This window comes from Opisthocomus hoazin, chromosome 15, assembly GCF_030867145.1.
Source record: "Opisthocomus hoazin isolate bOpiHoa1 chromosome 15, bOpiHoa1.hap1, whole genome shotgun sequence".
NCBI lineage: Eukaryota > Metazoa > Chordata > Aves > Opisthocomiformes > Opisthocomidae > Opisthocomus > Opisthocomus hoazin.
Genome location: NC_134428.1, coordinates 21,252,358 through 21,269,628, shown reverse-complemented (window position 1 = coordinate 21,269,628; position 17,271 = coordinate 21,252,358). Strand labels below are relative to the sequence as shown.

General features: G+C 51.4%; 1 protein-coding gene across 1 annotated transcript; it reads right to left on the bottom strand.

Moving 5' to 3' along the window:
- Positions 1-295: 295 nt before the first annotated feature.
- On the bottom strand, positions 296-16,206 carry AMZ1 (archaelysin family metallopeptidase 1). Its single transcript, XM_075436494.1, has 7 exons — positions 16,130-16,206; positions 8,436-8,769; positions 7,632-7,799; positions 6,634-6,762; positions 6,142-6,305; positions 4,583-4,759; positions 296-1,022 (listed from the first exon to the last, which is right to left on the bottom strand). Exons 2-7 carry the CDS (start codon positions 8,737-8,739, stop codon positions 453-455), a joined length of 1,512 nt encoding a protein of 503 aa, XP_075292609.1. The 5' UTR covers positions 8,740-8,769; positions 16,130-16,206; the 3' UTR covers positions 296-452.
- Between the last annotated feature and the right edge of the window lie 1,065 nt (positions 16,207-17,271).

Below are 17,271 nucleotides of genomic sequence, written 5' to 3'. Positions count from 1 at the left end.
GGGGGAGAGAAGAGGGAGAAGGATCACCTGTGCTTCAGACTGCAATGCTAAGCAGTCTGTGTACGGGAGAGCTGCCCTGCTTTAACTTGCATCTGTTTGTTCAGATGGCCCAAGCTTCTGTGTGAACGTGGTCAGTGTTTAGCATGGAGCTCTTCCTGGCTGACTTCAGACCAAATGAAATATGGCAAGAAAAACACAAGTGCCTACATAGGACTTGATGGGGGTTTGGAGCCGTGCTGTCACTTAGACCGGCACGAGAAAAACCCTTAGAGAAGAACTGATCGCATCAAAAATATGTTAGCAATCTCAGAAAAAGAAACAACTTTTATTCCTGGGGGGAGTTGCTGTTTGTCTCCGACAGCAACAGCTTGTGGTGAGAAAGGTCGGAAGCGGGGCAGTAATGTAACCAAAGCCGTGGGAGCAAAGCTGGCCCAACCCAAGGCAGCCCCAGCCTAGTTTTCCTCCCACCGCCAATGATGAGGGGACGATTCCCCTTTGGACAGTTTTCTGGAACTCAGTTTCCTCCTCAGGGAGGAAAATTTGTCTCCGAGAACTTTCCGTAGCCCAGTGTTGTCCCTAGCAAAGAGTAGGTCCTTCTTCATAGCAGGCAGTTGTCCTGTGAACATTTCCCACTTCGCCAGGGCGTCCACGGCCTTGTCGACTTGCGCCAGTTCCTCCTCAGAGACGTTCCTCTCTAGGGCAGCAATGCACGTCTCCAGCCACAGTTCGTAATCTTTAATGGTATCTGTGGACTTGGTGGGCCCGGCGAGCTGGGGCTGGCTGTGCGCCTCCGCCAGCGAACACGAGTGCTCGTCCTGTTCCAGCTCCTGGCCGATGGAGAGGGCCTGGCTGCAAGTGTCTGGCGTCAGCGGCTCGGACAGGGAGGTCACAGCCTCTGAGTCGTTCTCGCAGCACATCCCAGAGTCGGAGCTGAACGGAAGGATGTCCTCTGAGGCGGACAGGTCTGCTGACTCTTGCCTTGGCCACGTGGACAGTACAGTCTGTGTCCAAGCATAGAGCTTCTGTGATGAGAGGAAAAAAGGTTTCAGTTCAGAGAATGAGAGAAAACAGTTACGCCTTTCCTAGTGTTTGTCAGGTAAACCTACTCATCTTGGGTGGCTCAGCTTCAGGTGCTGTGGTCCCCTCTGCCAGAAGATGGGTTCAGACACTACTCATGGTTACCTTACGAAGCAGGGGCTTTCTCTTGTCCCGTTTTCTTGGAGTCAGCATCTGTGGCAGAGCTGCCTCTGGTCAGATGTGGACTGTATCTGCCCTATTACTGAAGATGGTAGGAGAAACCAGCACAAAATTGCTCCTCGCTGTGTGGATGTCATCTCCACAAGAGCCAAGCTCCTCTCTAGAGGAGGCTGTGTTATTATAAAAGCTCCTGAGATAGCAGTGGAGAATCTTGTTTCATCGTGTTGTTAACTGCTGTGGTAGCGTGCATTTTATTCCTAAGAAAAGCTCTTCCCCTCTCGAGCTGAAATGCACAAGGGGGAGGTTGGGCTCCGGGAAAGAATTAATGAAAGGAAAATGTCTAAGACAATTTCCTTTTTAAATATTAAATGCTACAATGGGGCATATAACAGGCTGCTTCTGGCACGCTCATTCCTTATGCTTTGGGGAACGAACCACAGTACTCCAGTCATCGCTGGATAAAAGGTGATCTCCTTGTCTGCCTTGCTGGGGTTTTTTTTCTTCTGTGTGTTTTTCAGCTTTTTCACACCCTGTGGCTTATTTCTTTACCTTTACTTTCTGCAGCTCCCAGCTGATACCTTTGCAAAGCCCTGCAACTGCTTTGGGACACACAGGGCTGGCAGAGCACGAACCTGAGACGCTGGGTCCGTGTGTGCTCGGCTCGGGGTGAGCTGTGGCGTTTGGGAAGCGGGCAGGAGGGTTCCAGCCGTGCACAGCTCCCTTCTCCCGCCACGCCCGGCTGCTCCCTCCCCCCTTCCCTCCTCCATCGCTTGCTCTTCAGGCAAGTGGCAGCAAGGATAAAGAGCTCAGATTGAGTGGGTGGGAGACATAGGCCCTGTTTCTCATTTCAGTCTGTGCATGAAGCCTCAGGGAAGAATTTCATACAAGAATAAAATGGACTCTTTCAGCAAAGTTAATCCACCCTGCCCCCTCCTTCTGGGGCAAGAAAAAATGTAAAGGGACAACTTTTCTCCTGCCTCGTCCCACCTCCAAGAGCCCTTCGCTCCCTCTGGGTTTAGAAAACAAAGAAGGCACCAGAAGCTGCAAGAGGAGCCAGACTGAGGAAGGGGACAGCAAAGCTATTTGAAAGCTGCGTTTTATAATGTCTTTTAAAATTCCCAGGAGTAGTGAATCTGTAAAGGAATCACAGCTGCTACTTCGCACAATTCCCAAGAAGAGAAAAAGCTGTGGAGATGAGGATGTTCAAACAGTATATCTGGATTATTTGAGGCAAAAGGAAGGGATGATTGACTGAAGATCGCTACCAAAACCCCAGCATCTTTCTTGTCTCTCATCCTTTGGGTAATTCATTGATTCAAATTTAGGAAGGGTTTGCAGGGCTGCAGCCTCTTTTTACGTTCTCCTATCTAACTAGAAAGGGGTAACCTCTTCACAGTTTTAGCTTATCTGCAGGGTGGCTGCTCACCCCAAGTCAGTCGCTAAGAATGAAAGCTGTTTCCCACCTCAAGGGGCTCCAGGTTTGGCACTGGGAAGTTTTTCAAACCCCTCTGCCCGAGAGCAGATACTGTGATTAACACTGCGGTGAGGATGAATTCCTCGCCATCCTGAGCCGCGGCCGCTGCAGACTGACCCAGGCGCTGCGTGCAGCACAGCCTGGGATGCTGCAGCAGCAGGTGGAGCGGTTGGCTGTGGCGGGGAAGCACCTCGAGAACTGATTTTGCTTTCAGTTGTCAAGATGACTCACGCTGGAATCGGGAAAAAATGGAGTATGTGTCTGAGTGCAGCTCGGATAAATTGAGGGGCTCTTCCTCCCGCAGAAGGACTGGTTTCCTGTCCCGCACGCTCTTCTGCCCGTAGCCGTGCCTCAGTCGCCGACTTCAGCAGCATTACCTGCTCCTGGCCAGGAGCAGCTTTGGGTCTGGCATTTCCTGTGGTCACTGCAAGCGTCTGGGGCTGCTGCGTGGCCGTGGGGATCCGTGCTAGCTTTCCAAAGGGAAACGTGACTGCAGACTTGCGCTTGGCCAGCCACAGCCTCTCAGAACGTGCTTAGCAAGTAACTGCTGTCTGATACTGTCTCCAAATGCTTTGTGCTCTCTTCTGTCAGCTTCCTTAACTATTTAATTCATCTCTGGCATTTATATTTCTTCCTAATGTTATAGCAAAGCTTCTTACAGAGATTATCACAACTCTTATACCAGCTTGTACTCTGTCTAGCTGAGCTTTTCCTTGTTGAGGAAGCAGATGTGACATTTGGCAGGATATCCTCTCTTAGGTTTGTGTTCACTGGTGCCAGGGGATGCTGAGCCAATTACAGTATTTACTGCAGGTGTGAAGGCAAAAATGCTTCTAGAAAAGCTTAATGCAGATGGCAGTTCTCTTCTAGAAAGCAGTAGCTGGATGCTGACAGGTTGGGTGTTTAAATAAACCAGAATTTATTCCTCTGGTAGTCTGGGCACTTTAGGCAGCTGTTGGACAGAAGCAGGGACCAAACAGCCGTGGAGTCAGAGATGGGTCTAAAACCACCGCAGACACACAGCGAAACCACACAAATGTGGTTTTTCCCCCATCCTTTGCTGTGCTTCTGTGCCTCCGATTCCAAGCTGAATGAAACTAGAGGCATCCTACTATCTCGCATGTATCTTGTTACAAATATAACGCACAGACTTTATAATAGGCAGCTGTGGAAAATGCTGTCTCTGAACATGATGTGTGTCAGACAGGAATTATAACCAGGGAGAAAATAGGGTGCTGATTAAGAATTATGACATTATTTCTATTCCACCACGCACTTGGCTACAGAATCCTGCTTTTCAGACAGCAGAGGTAGAAAACCCTGTCTAGAGCTAAGGGCATCTTAGCACGACTCCTGCTGTTGTCTAAATGTGGTGTCAGCAGTTTTATGGGTGGGAGAGAAGAGACAAAAGATGAGCCTGGGACCTGCCACTTGTTACTAGGTAACAATTTGGGATCCTTTCTCATATCTTTAAACAGAGGAACTGCAGCAATGTATGCGTTTCGTATTTTCTCCCTGTTACTAGCAGCCCCAGAGAGGCAGAAAACCATGGTGGCACACAGGGAAGGGAACAGATGTGGGAATCGCTGCGCTCACTGCTGCTTTGGCTTGAAATCTGCCTGCCCTCCCCACCTCATTTTTGGAAGTAGCCAAACGTGGTCAGACCGTTGCACTGTCCCCTGTTGTGAACAGCCAAAAGCCCCAGAGCTTGTGTAAAGTGCTATGTTAGCCCCAGGCCATGTGTACAACACCCCCCCTTGCTTAGGTGCAAGCTTTCGTTCTTAGCACCTTGCCCTGAGAGTGTCTGCGTTTAATGCGCTGCTGCAGCACGCGTAATGCCGTGGTTTGGGATGAGCTGCTCCGCTCCCTGCTCTGTCCCCTTGGCTTTGCTGCCGGGTCTGTTTCTCTCACCCTGTAGCGCTCGATGAGTTTGAAGCCCACGACGTGCTGCAGTTTCCGAAGGCAGATGGGACACGGCTCCAGGGGCCGCAGCAGGGCTTCGTCCAGGCTCAGCGCGCCCTGCATGATGCACTGCAGCCAGCGGCAGGTCCCCAGCCCCATCAGGTGACATATCTCATGACAGGTCACCTTTCAGGAAAACAAAAATGACAGGAGCACAGGGTCACTCCTGCCTCCACTGCCCCCTCCTCTGCTGTTCCACCGTCCCCACTCCCCGACAGTCTAATGGACTCGCTGCTCAGCCCTGGTGCTCCTTCAGCCTGGGCTCTTCCAAGGCACAAGGGGAACGCGTCTACTTTCTTCCCAGGTACCCCATGTCCATGTTTGTATGGTGGAGGAGGAAGGGTGTGTTTTTTAGAAGCAGCTGTGGGAAGACCCTGTAGATAGAATGTTCAGAGCCATAGGGCGGTGCTGCTGTCACGCTCTTCCCCAAGGACAGTGTGCTGTTTGGTTTTCATTTGGTTGGTTGTTTGTTTTTTTTTTAAGTGGGAAAAACAGTTCCACTGGGGACTGAAAAGAGCAGCACTGTCCATGTGAGAAATCTGCACGAAGCTATTGGCAATAACCAATCCGGGTCCTTCCAAAGCAGACGCTCTTTACATTTCTGCCAAAGCAAAAACGAAGCTGGAGTCAGCTGGCCAAGAACGACTGCCTTAGGAATTGGCAACCGTGGAAAGGCTGAGGATGGAGGCTTCCCCTCCTCCTCCCATTGCCACCTAACATCATCTGAAATGACTACAGGCAGAGACCTCAGACTAGAAAGTCCTGAGCAAAGTCCAGGGGAGGCAGAGAGACACGGCATCGCGGGTGTTGGTGCGGCTGCTCTGCGTGGGCCAGCTCTGGGAGAAATGCTAGAAGCAGGGCTGGCATGAAGGCACGGGGGAGATGCTGGGATGAGGGCGGACAGCACTCGTGACGAGGATGTGTTGGACATGAATGGGGTTTACGGGCATCTGCATGTAAATACACGTGTAAATTTGTCTGAGGTATTCTCCTCTGTCCACGTAAGCAGTTGTGGCGAGCGGTCCTCTCCCTGCATGGATACCGATGTCTGAGGAAGACACAGTCGCCCCTTCCCAGCCCTCCGTTAGTTAACACCCAGCTCCACTAGATATTCTGATTAACCTCCAGATACTTCATCAGCTGCCAGATCTAATGGGAGATGCATCACCTGACAAGCAAAACGCTCAGCTGACCCAGGCGTGAGCCAGGGAGCTGGGCTGTGTCTCAGTGTCGCTTCATGGCATAAGGCAAGTCCTGTAGCCTCACTAGACAGCTGAGGCTGTAGTTTGCTCCAGGGGCAAGGGGAGTAAGAGTTGTCTCTGTAGTGCACTAAACTACAAGCTCTTTAGGACTGTGGAAGTGCGTGGACCTAGCTGTCATTGCCTGCATCTCCTGGGAGCAGATTCTCTCGCCTGCTTCACTGAGCTGGGACGTGGATTATGCCCAGGCCTGAAATATTTAACCCTACATGGCAAGAAATAAGCGACGCAGGAGATTGCTGGTCCTACCTTACAGCACTGGACCATCTCTTGGGCACTGAATGGCAATGGCCGGTCTCGGCTTTCCTTGCTGACTTCACACAACCGTTCCTTCTGCGTGAGTGGATTCAAACTGCTACAGCCAGCCTGGGGGAAGTCCCCAGAAAATCTGGCGAAGCTGCAGACTCCCACCTCTGTAAAAGGAAGCGCATTCGAGTTAGGTATCAGTGCTCTTACGACTGTCTCTCAGCTTCGGCAGCGCGAGAAGAGAGCTGTTGTAGTAGTTGTCTGTTGCCCAGCTGAGCACAGAGGCTGTGATGAGACCCACTTCCCAAAAGGTTTGTAGCACCTCAGTTACCTCTGTCTGGATCAGCAGCCCTGACTCCCCTAATTTTAAATCGGGAAAACCCAGTTCTTGTTAAGGTTGTTAAGGATAAGATCTGGCTATCCCAGTCTCCCAGGGAAGGGTTCTTTGACCTTATTTGCACCCTGTGCTAGGAGATCATGGGACACCAATCCTACCTTGTCCTGGCAGGAATTTGCTGAATGTGAAGCTCCAGGTCTCACATGGATAAAGGTCCAGCAGAGTGAGCCCAAGGACACACAGGGCATCCATGGGCTTGTTGTTCTTCAGGAAATTCAAGATCCCATCTAGACAAACACAAGAGATACTCATTAAAATATAGCAGCCCTAGAAGGCATGCAAGAGCCTGAATTTCTCCTGTTAATGGGAAGGAGGATGCAATCCAAGCCACAGATAGGCAGAGCTGCTGGATTCAGTATCTCAGGTGGAGAGTCGCTGCTGTGTAGCCGATCCCCTCAAGTATAAGCAGACCTGACTTCTGAAGTGGTGCTAAGCAGAGACTTAAAACAGAGCTAAGGGCAGAGATGTACATGAATTCAGTACTGACCCATGGAAAGAAGTGCCTGGAAGTAGAAGAATTTCTCATTGCTCAGGCATTTCAGACCTGAGCTGGAGCAGCCGCACTGCTGGGTCTGTGCTGAGCCTGTGCTGCCTGCGGTACCCGCACACAGCTTGTTCCAGAGGGATGTTTGTCCAGTGTGAGTTTGGCAGCTGATAAACCCATTTCCCTGGGGAGCCGTGTGACACTTGAACCTGAATTTCCGAATATGAAAGGCCAGCGAGTTCCCCACCTGTGCCACCCAGCCCACTGATTTACTTTGGCTCTGGACAAGAGATGGGAGAGCTCAGACTACACCAAATCTGCAGTGCCTTGCCCCGCGGAGCTGATGCGATCACGTTGCAGCACTAGACCTAAACATAACAGCACTGAAAAACACAAACAGCGGAGGAAAATATGATGAAAGTCACTTTGGTTTGTATTCCTGTTTCCAGCCTCAAAGTTCTGGGTTTTCCACGGGAACAGGATTTCTCCCTTTTCACTCCCTTCCTCATCCCCTCCCTGCTCAGGCAATGGAGGGCTATTTCAGGCATTTCCTAAGGAAGGGCTCGTGCCCGCGTGCCAAGCCGATGGCTGCCCGGGCTCCCAGGTCCTTACCTGCGTGGAGCTGCACCCTGTCCGAGTCCCGGCTGTGGCGGTAGCAGCAGTGAATGGAAGAGATGGGGATGGAGGGAAGGCACTTCACACGGAGCCCCAGGAAGAAAGACTCCACGCAGCTCTGGAGGGAATCCAGCAGCGAGAGCCCAGCAGGCCCTTCGATTAAGTCTAAGAAAAGAAGGTCTTTATTAGCAGTTCCTTAAAGCCAGGGTGAACCATAGGGTCTGAAGGGGTTTTGTGGAGCTGGCCACAGCAACTGGGGAAAAGGAAGGCTGGCTCATTCTAAAGTTGATTGCTTACTCAGGGATGTGGCAGACATCTCTAGATGGTTATACAGGTATGGAGGAGAACAGGGGGTCTTTCTGAGAAGTGGCTCAGGACATGAGTATGATCTCTCAATTAGCAGAGCAGATGGGCTAGGAAGGTTGTCTCCTAGTTAAGTTGTGCAGAAAGAATGTGGGAATGGGTGGCTGTTTTTAATGAACCATCAGGGATGGAGCTCCAGAAATGCTGTTTTATCCAGCATTGTTTTACATATAGATATGTATGTATGCATACATATATTCATAGCAAGTCCCAGCCAGGGGCACACATACCGTTTACAGGGCAGGTCTACTAACGGTTGTCATCATGGCTTGTGACTCTGGACTGGGGGCATGTCAGAGCCTTTGGTATTACACTTATCCTTGATATGGCAATTGCATTTTGCAGGTTAGTCCTTGGAAGAAGATGTTAGCAGCGTTCAGCACCACCCACCTCCCTCCCATATCTTTCCAGGTGGCTCCGTAAAGATGCCCACATTACCTATAGGTTGCAGGTAAATGTGCTTTCTATAGAAGTTCTGCTTCCTCCTCAGCATGGCGTGATAGAACGTCTCAAAGTCCTCAGGGGCATCGGGATGGCTGAGGAGCCAGTCGAAAGCTGTCCGGATGAGCAGCGTGCAGAAGAGTGTTCTCTGCGGGTTGTAGGCCTCGGAGAGGAACAGCTTCTCCGCCCTGGAGAAAGCTTTGGCATAGAGCTCCTGCAGGGCTGGGTTGGTGGAGATCAGCGCGTCCTTCAGAGCCCGGGGCCCGAAGCTGAATTCCTGAGTGTGTTTGCACTGCAGCATTGCGGAGAGACCCACCGGCTGTGGCACTGCCTGCAGGAGGGGATACAACCATCAGCACGTGGCCTTGGGACGGACCTGGAAACCTTCTCACACTTTGCTCTGAAAGCAGTTTGCCCCAAGATCTCAGCTGTAAGGTTTGACGGGGAGCTCATAAATGCTGTACATAGTGCTGGCCAGGAGCCCTGTGCGTTTACGTGAGAGTAGCTGTTACAGGGTGCTCTACATCTGCGTGCATGTCACTGGTTCATGGACAATGTACCAGCAGATGGTGCTCAAGAATGCAGAGCCCCATTATTACTACCAGATGTCTGGATTAAATGAGATAATTTGATATTTTTTTTATTTTTGATGTTCGTTGGTGAAGTCGCAATAACATGGGATACCTCTGTGTGTTGTGCGGCTGGCTGCGCTGGCCCTCGTACGATGTCACAAGGTGGTGCCCCTTTTTGCTTGGGCTAAACCACACTCCTTGGGGTTCTCAAAGGCATAGGTCCATGGCAGGACAGAAGAAGTAGATCTTGGTCTTTATTTATCTTTCAGAAGCCCAAACTTCTGTCTTACCCGACAGCAGTGAAAGCAGCTTTTCACTGTTGACAATTTTCTCTTACAGCTTTAAATCCTCACTCTTAGGTGTTGACCCAGGGCATCTGCCAGCTCGCAGTGCTGTTGTCAGGCTGCAGGGTGTGGGAAGGTTTGCCCAGCCTGATCCACAGGTGGGACTTGGTGTGTGAGACTCGTGTTTGCTGGTGCTGCCTCTCTAGCAGGACATGTACGGGCCCACTGCCATCATGTCACTTCATGAATAACTTCCTGTCACACCGTGTGAGCATCAAGGATTCTGGTGATGATGTAAAGTGGTAAATAAAGAGCAAATGAAAGCCTGCAGCAGAAAGAAATTAATTCAGAGCATCCCAGAAATATCCTCTCTAGGGTCCTTGCCAAGGCCAGCGTTTGTTCCAAAGCTGCGGAAGCCAAGCACCTATTTCCCATTGCAGTTTACGCACTTACAGAGATGCCAGCAGACATTGTGGGGAAAGGGAAGAAAAAGAGGAAACGGAGTGCAACCCCTATGCCTAACCTATGTCTGGATTTTTCCAAAGACATTCATTTTTTGCAAGGCAATCATGCAAGGTAGAACTAGAGTATTTTGGAGCAGTACTTTAGGCAAAGTTGTCTACCACAGTGCTCCACCTGTGTACAGCAGAAAAAAAATACACAGGTGTATAGGCACCAAAGCACAGGGTTTCTAGGAATAAGGATCATCTTCTATTAGGCAAGTTCATACTAACTTAAAAGAAGCCAGACCAGCTTTCTGGGTGGATAAGCGAATGTATCAGCTGCTGACCATCACCATTAAAACAGCAACATTCAATCACAGAAAAAAGGAGGTGACATTTTTTTTAGGAGGAACTGGTTAAGTCTATAATTTAAGTAGGTCTGCAGCCTAACTCTGTCAGGTAAGTGACGCTCAGCGGCCCTTGAGGACAGCAATATAACAAGAAAATTCAATATTTAAAAAACAGTGCCAACATGAGCCAATGTCTTTCCTCAGTTACACAGAGCAGGCTCTGGTAGTTTGCACCATAAGAGAAAGGTGGCAGCCCATTAAAATTAACACTGAATTTCTTTACATCTAACCCTTGGGAGGATATGTACATGTATAAGCAGCCCTTAAAAAAGACTCGTTTTGTATGATCTTTTTTGGGGCTAAGGGTATATAGCCTAGGAGAGGGACTGGGTAAGCAGTTTTATTTTTGCAAGCTTTATATTTCGCTAGCATTAAAAGCTGACAGCAGATGGCACAGTGGGATCTTGAAGTGGTACAAGGGCCCTAATCCAACGAAAGTTTGGAAATAAAATCTGCGATGCTTTCTCAGCCGCCTCTTCTTATTGCCCCCCAAAAATGTCCAAATTGCTTCTGCTGGTTTACAGGTAGCAACAAGAGTTCGTGTGAGGTTGTTCTGCGCTTTGTCACCCAAATCTCAACACTTCTGACTTGCTTCCAGATTTGGGAGGACGAAGCGAGAGTCTGACCCCACCAGGTCATCAGGAGCCTTGCCTTGGGCTGGGGTGAAGATTTGCGTTTTCCTAGGGCCAAGATTTCACTCGTTGTGCACAAACTTTAAAGACAAGCATCTTTTTATGGTCACATGCAGAACTTTCACTGGGAATCTATCAGCAATATTCAAACCCCTGAGGACGTGATCGTGTGAGCTACTGACTGCCTGTCGCTCCCAGGGCAATCAAGGAGAGGCTTTGCGCTTGGTCCAGGTTGAAGTGATCTTTTCCAAGAAGGTTTCTGAGAAGCAGGAGCCGCGTTCATCAGCGCTTCCTGGCACTAAATGGCGTGTGGGTCTGGGGGAGGAGGCGCGGATTAGAAAATGAATGGATTTTTCTCTTCTAAAAGGGAAGTAGCAGAGAGTGGATGCATGCAACAGCAGATACAATGAGCGCACAGTCTTTTCGCGTGTGTTCCCTGGGGGTCTCTCATGGAGTATAGTGTGAACCCACAGCTATGGGCTGTACATTGTTCCCCAAGGCTTCCTAAAAGAGGACATTCACCCAGCTCCAGACGGTCCCAGCTATGAGCCTGGGTGTTTTGTGAAGTCCACCATGCCCAAGGATGTCCATGATTCAGCCGTTTGAAATCTCAAGCAAAGGAATTCATTTGCAACACAGAGTCTGGAGCAACGCTTGCCTCCTTCTCTTGGAGACTCTGGTTCTGCTGCCGACAGAATTCCACTACACTCTCCAAATCCAACACAATTACTTCTCTTCGACAAGCTTTTCTAAAATACTTCACTGGAGAAAATTAATGCCTCAGAAAATTTTTATGGACAACTTTAGCTGCGTAAAAGAAAGCCGTTTTACAACATTAACTATAGTAGATGTTATTTGTGCTTGACCTAATATATGACTGTAGTGTTTCATTAACTGAAGTAGTGCAAAAGGGCTTTGTAATTTTTAGCTCCTGTGTCGAGGGTGCCTTGTACAACCCCCTGACACAGTGCTTCAGGAGGGAATGGCACATTAGCTTTGATATTTTTTTTCCTCCCTCAGTTTCTAAGATGCCACTGTGGTGATGAAGAAGTGGAAGCACCGATGCATCCTGATGCCCTTCAGGTATATAGGAAGGAGACATCATGTCTTTAAAGTAAAGAGCAGCTAATTTGGCCCCTCGTTCAGTGACAAGCATTAGGGCTTGACTAGCAAGTCCTGAGGAGGAGAAAGTCACTCTTTCTATTTAAAGGGCCAGTAACTTGTGGTTGCACTTGAGGAAATGCTTTAAGCAAAGTAATAAAGATCTGCTGCAAGTGGAGATGCTCACCATGTCCGCTCGTGTGCCATTCTCTACTTTTACCATTGGAAAAAAGCGTCCTATTCCCAGCTGCATTTTGTCATTCCATCTTGCAGCCATTTGCTAACATTGTGATTTTTCTCTAAAGCCAAGAGCGCCCATATTGGGTCGTATGAAGGAGCGATGCCCGTCTGTGCGGGGTGAGGCACAAGTCAGTGCCCTCCTGGCAGCTGCAGCATCCCCCGACAGCGCGCGGAAGGAACCAGCCTGCGCCAGGAATCTGAACACATCTTATGGAGACCTCCCTCTCTTCTCTGTTATTCCTGTCTTTCAATATTATTCATCCTCACAGCCGTGCAGCGCCGTGGACACACGCCTAACCCAAAGGTTTTGGCACTTGGCTCCTTGTCTGCTGTTGGGGACAGCCTTTTCCAACGATAATATTGTAGGAACCCGGTTGTGGCCTTTCTCCTTGTGGTGCGTGATGCAAGGCAGGAGCTCCAGGGACAACACGGGCCGTACGTCCAGCTTTGGTAATGTACAGAGGTTTCAGATCAGGTTGGGCATATTACACAAATCTTTTTACCATGGAATCTGACAGGGCTTTTTTCACGGTGGGTGTTTTCACAAGAAATGCCCCCAAAATCCAGCCTCAGCACATGACAGCTGAGCAGTCGGTATACTCCCTTTCTTACAGTAACCTGTAAATGTGCTTGACACCCAATTCAGGTTACTCATAAATTATTCTCTTTGCAAATCAGGCACCTATAAATTATTCTCCATACCTGAAAATTACCTATGAATTATTCTTTTTGTAATTCACAGATATGTCATTTATTCTTCATTGTATTGACACTGCTTTCTTGGATAGATATGCCTGGGGCTGCCAGTAACAGTGTAATTCTCAAAAGCCAAGCCAATATCATACAGTGCAAGTTCATTTGGGATATTCTGACAAGATAGAAATGGTCTTGTGTGCAGGAAATCTATGTTGTACAGGTCCATAGGAGGGCATTCAGTACTTCATGGATTTATTTGGTATTTCATGGAATTTGGCCCTAACATTGTACAGACTCTTTTTGTTTTGTTTCTTTTTTAAGCTGGTTATTCTGAACTTGGGGTTTTTTTAAAATCAACTTGTAAGTAATTTCTAACTCTGACTTTCATATAGGCTGCAGGCTGCACCAAGGGAGATTCATTCTGTTCCCTTCCCCTCTCAGCTCTTGCGAAGTATGGAGAGGCAGCCGCCTCACTTAACCGGGCTCTCTGGATGTCAGAGGGACATTAGCAGAGTCTCTTAAAACTGATTAATTGCCTAAGCTAGGTGCCGTACTATAAACAAGCAGTGATAGTGCAGAAAATTCATAGCCAGTCAACAGAAATGAAAAGCCCAGAGCAAACATAACAAGCATTAACTAATTATCAACACATGCCCTAGTTGCTTAATAGCTCTTTTCCTGAGATTTGCAGTTGGTGTCTGCTGCTGCTACCCTAGGACCAGCCTCTCCTTCCCACTATCACACAGATGACAGCCTGAAAGCTATTTATTTGTTGACATGGATAGAAAGAGATTTGTCTTGACTGAGAAGCTGAACTCTCAACGGGTAAAGAAGTCCAGCGTGGTGGGACAGAGAGAGGACACCGAGGTGTGAGAGCATTTAACTCTGGTCCAGATAAAATTCTCACTAGCCCAGCTCCTTGCCCAGAGCTGGGCTTTGCCTGTGAATAAGCTCAGCTGCTGGGATCAGACCAAATCTGTTTCGCCAGGCTCAGACCTGAAACGGGGAAACTCGCTGGGGCTGCAGGGGAATTTCAGGATGCTCGGCACCTCTCAGAATCAATCTCCTCTGCTCACGGGTGAAATACACTCTGGACTTGATCATCCCTGTAAGGGTACAACAAGGAACCCTAGCATCTTCTGGTCACTTTGCATTTAACGGCCACAAAACACTGAGTCAGACCTCTGGGTGCTCCAGATCATAAAGTTAGATAAAACCTGCTGGCCCACTGCCAGATCCCAATAATATGTAATGGCTCTAGAACATGTTTGTGACACAGAAACAGATGCTCTGTGTGGTCTCTGAAAATGTGTCATTCCCGGTGCTGTGGGAACCTTCAGGGATTCACAGGTGCATTTACTGGGAGGAGAATCTACCTGTCATATTGGAACTGTGATTGATACGTTACTGCCACAAGGCTCAGTCCTGGAAGTTTGACCTCACGTGAATCTTCCTCATTAATCTGCTGGGACTGCTGGACAGGCGAGACGGACAGCTCGTACGCAGAAAGGTTTGCAAGATTGAAGACTAGATTTGTAAAGGTCATCAAATACCTAAGATGGAGACAGATGCTTCCATCTGTCCTTATTGAAGTACTCTTATTTAAATGTTCTTAAGTATTTAAGAACACCTACACATCCACTTTCCCCTTGATTTTGTTTTACGTTAAAGCCTGCTCTCTTTAATACGCTTTTCTCCATATGAATGTGCATTAAGGACATACATTATCCCTAGTTTCAGTCTTCTGTCCTAAGGATTTTATTTATTCTATGCTCATACATAGTGCTACTTTTTTTTTTAGTGCCTTCTGTTTGAGGCTTTCCAAGTGTCATACAAACATCCTGAACTTCTCTGCGCTACCCTCCAGAAAGTAAGCTGACAGTACATGCCTTTCCCCCTGCTCCCCCTCATCACCCCTTGATTCATCATTTTCAGTGCTTTCTCCATTCGTTTTAGTGTCGTTAAACTCTCTGCGATGCTTCCCCCGTGCACACGTGTGATGAAGGGCTGGCTGCATCCTTCCTCCCTTGCTCTTACACGAAACAAACCTCTGCAACCCACTGGCCGGTTCCCGCGCTCACCAAAGACCCAAAAGCACTCGGAAGCAGAGCAACACCTCCCAGCACTGTACAACGAACCCAACGCTGCAGAGACACCCGACCTCTAATCACTCACAGCTCCAGGCACTTTGCTCTTCATCAGACTCGTCTAGACAGACTAAATGGTTTCTGCAAGGCAACCCCAGCGCTAGCCGGGAAAGAAGCTGCATTTTCCATACAGACAGATGCCCAGACAGGTAGGGCTATGGTTAGCTACTCCCCCGAGCACAGGCGTTATCAAAGTGGTTCATCACGCCGTATAAATGCACCGTAATGCTCTGCCTCCTCCCAAGAAGTCCAGCGCTTTGTAAGTGGTGCTGCCAGGTAGGGGATGCTTATGGGAATTTTATAGCCAAGGAGAAGGAGGGGGCTCCAAGGCAGTGCCGCGGCCGAGGAGCCGCAACGCCAGCACGGCTTGGGTGCGGGGGGACGATGACAGACCCCCAGCCCAAGATGTCTTAGTGGCCCGCTGTACCCGAGCTGTCGGGCAGCTCTGCCAGCCCGGAGGGTCGCTGGGCAGGAGGCATGTTCTGGAAACGCCGTGGTAGCTGGTCCTGCCCCCCTGGGGTACCTGAGCCCACCTAGCCCCGCTGCTTCGGAAAAGGAGGGGTGGGTTTGTGGGGAAGGACCAAGTCTCCCGGCACCCTGGGACGATGCCCCGAGCTCACCCCCCCACCCCGCCCCGGCACCCCAAGCCCCCGGGAGGCTGCACCACGCACGGCCCCCGTCACGCCAGGAGATTCCCCCCGCCCCCTGGGGAGGATGCTCCGAGCACAGCCCCCAGCCCCCGGCAGGACCCCCCCACACACACCCCGGCGGGGCAGAGGGGATGCCCCAAGCGCGGCCCCCAGTCCCCGGCATGGCCCCAGGCAGGACCCCCCCCACCCCGGCGGGGGGGATGCCCTAGGCGGGACCCTCCATCACCGGGGGAAGATGCCCCCAGCACAGTCCCCAGCCCCCGGCAGGAACCCCCCCCCCAACCCCGACAGGGCAGAGGGGATGTCTCGAGCACAGCCCCCAGCCCCCGGCAGGAACCCCCCCACCCCGGCGGGGCAGAGGGGATGCCCTGGGTGGGACCCTCCATCACCGCGGGAGATGCCCCGAACCCGCGCTCCCCCCGGGGCCGGCCGGACCCCCCCTTCCCGCCGCCCCGGGCCGTGCCCTCCCCTCCGCGAGGACCCCCCCCTCATGCCCGGGGAGGGGGCAGCACTCACCGCCCGCCGGGCCGGGGCTGCGGAGGCCGGGGAGGTGCGGCAGGGCCGGCGCGGGGCTGGCGAGGCGGAGCGGAGCCCGGCGGCGGCAGGAGGAGCAGGAGGAGGAGGAGGAGGAAGAAAAGGGGGGAGCAAACGGGGGGGGGGCTCGTCCCCTCTGCTGGGAACCCGCGGGATTCGCCGAGCCGCCGCCGAGAGCCGCCTCCCGCCGGTGCGCGGGGCAACCGCCAGGGGCGCCCTCGGGGCGGGGCTGCCGGGGGCGGCCCCGGGGTTGGGGGGGGGAGCGGGGCAGGGGTACGGGGGTGCTGGGGTGGGGGGGTCCCGGCCTGGGGCGGGAGGCAGAGCCCGGGCCGGGCCGCTGAGGAGGGGAGAGCGAAGGCAGAGCTGGGTGTGGGCGGGGGGGCTGCCAGGACTGGGGGTCTGCGGTCCCTGCGCTCGGTGAGAGGTGACGGGGGGAGCGGGCTCTGGAGACCGGAGCGTATTCAGGACCGCCTGGACGCAGTCCTGTGCAGCCTGCTCTGGGTGACCCTGCTTGGGCAGGGGGTTGGGCTGGGTGACCCACAGAGGTCCTTGCCAACCCCCCGCCCCCGCTGGGATTCTGCGGCTGACGCGATCTCCTCCGTGGGAGCACCGTTCCCATTCGCCTTGACGCCTCCTCGCTCGGCACATCTCTCCCGCCTGACCCCGGGCGCATTTCAGTGTCCCGCGACGTCCTTTAATTTGGGAGCATGATCTGTTCTTGGGAAGGTTAATTACGTTCGAGGGGTGGATCTCCCAGTTCTTCATTGCTTCATTTATTCTGGCTTTCATGTTTTGATCCCTCCAGTGCTTTGATCCCTCGTTTCTGCCACCCTTACGCGGAAGGAGAAGGGAATACCCTGGCTGGGACCCAAGCATCTCCCTAAGTGGCATAAGCTGAAATTAGGAAAAAAATATGGTTTACAGCCTCAGGAGCTGTAGGGGTCCTGGAAGCCCCAGTGCTGCCCACACGCCCAGCACAACCAGGGGCTTTGCAAGGGCCAGCAGAAATGCCCCGCCGGAGCCGAGGTGGCCACAGAAGTGGAGAAGTGACCGTGTGCCATGCTGCGGGGTTGGCAAGCACCAGAGTGAGACCATCGCTGTGTGCTGCAACGTCTGTCCCCAGG

What these genes read in the sequence shown, in the direction of transcription:
- AMZ1 (XM_075436494.1), bottom strand. Translation starts at nt 8,739, where the DNA reads ATGCTGCAGTGCAAACACACTCAGGAATTCAGCTTCGGGCCCCGGGCT. An exon ending in CAAATTCCTGCCAGGACAAG is followed by an intron (nt 6,306 to 6,633) that starts GTAGGATTGGTG and finishes TTCCTTTTACAG; the next exon opens with AGGTGGGAGTCTGCAGCTTC. An exon ending in AACTCATCGAGCGCTACAGG is followed by an intron (nt 1,023 to 4,582) that starts GTGAGAGAAACA and finishes CTCTCATCACAG; the next exon opens with AAGCTCTATGCTTGGACACA.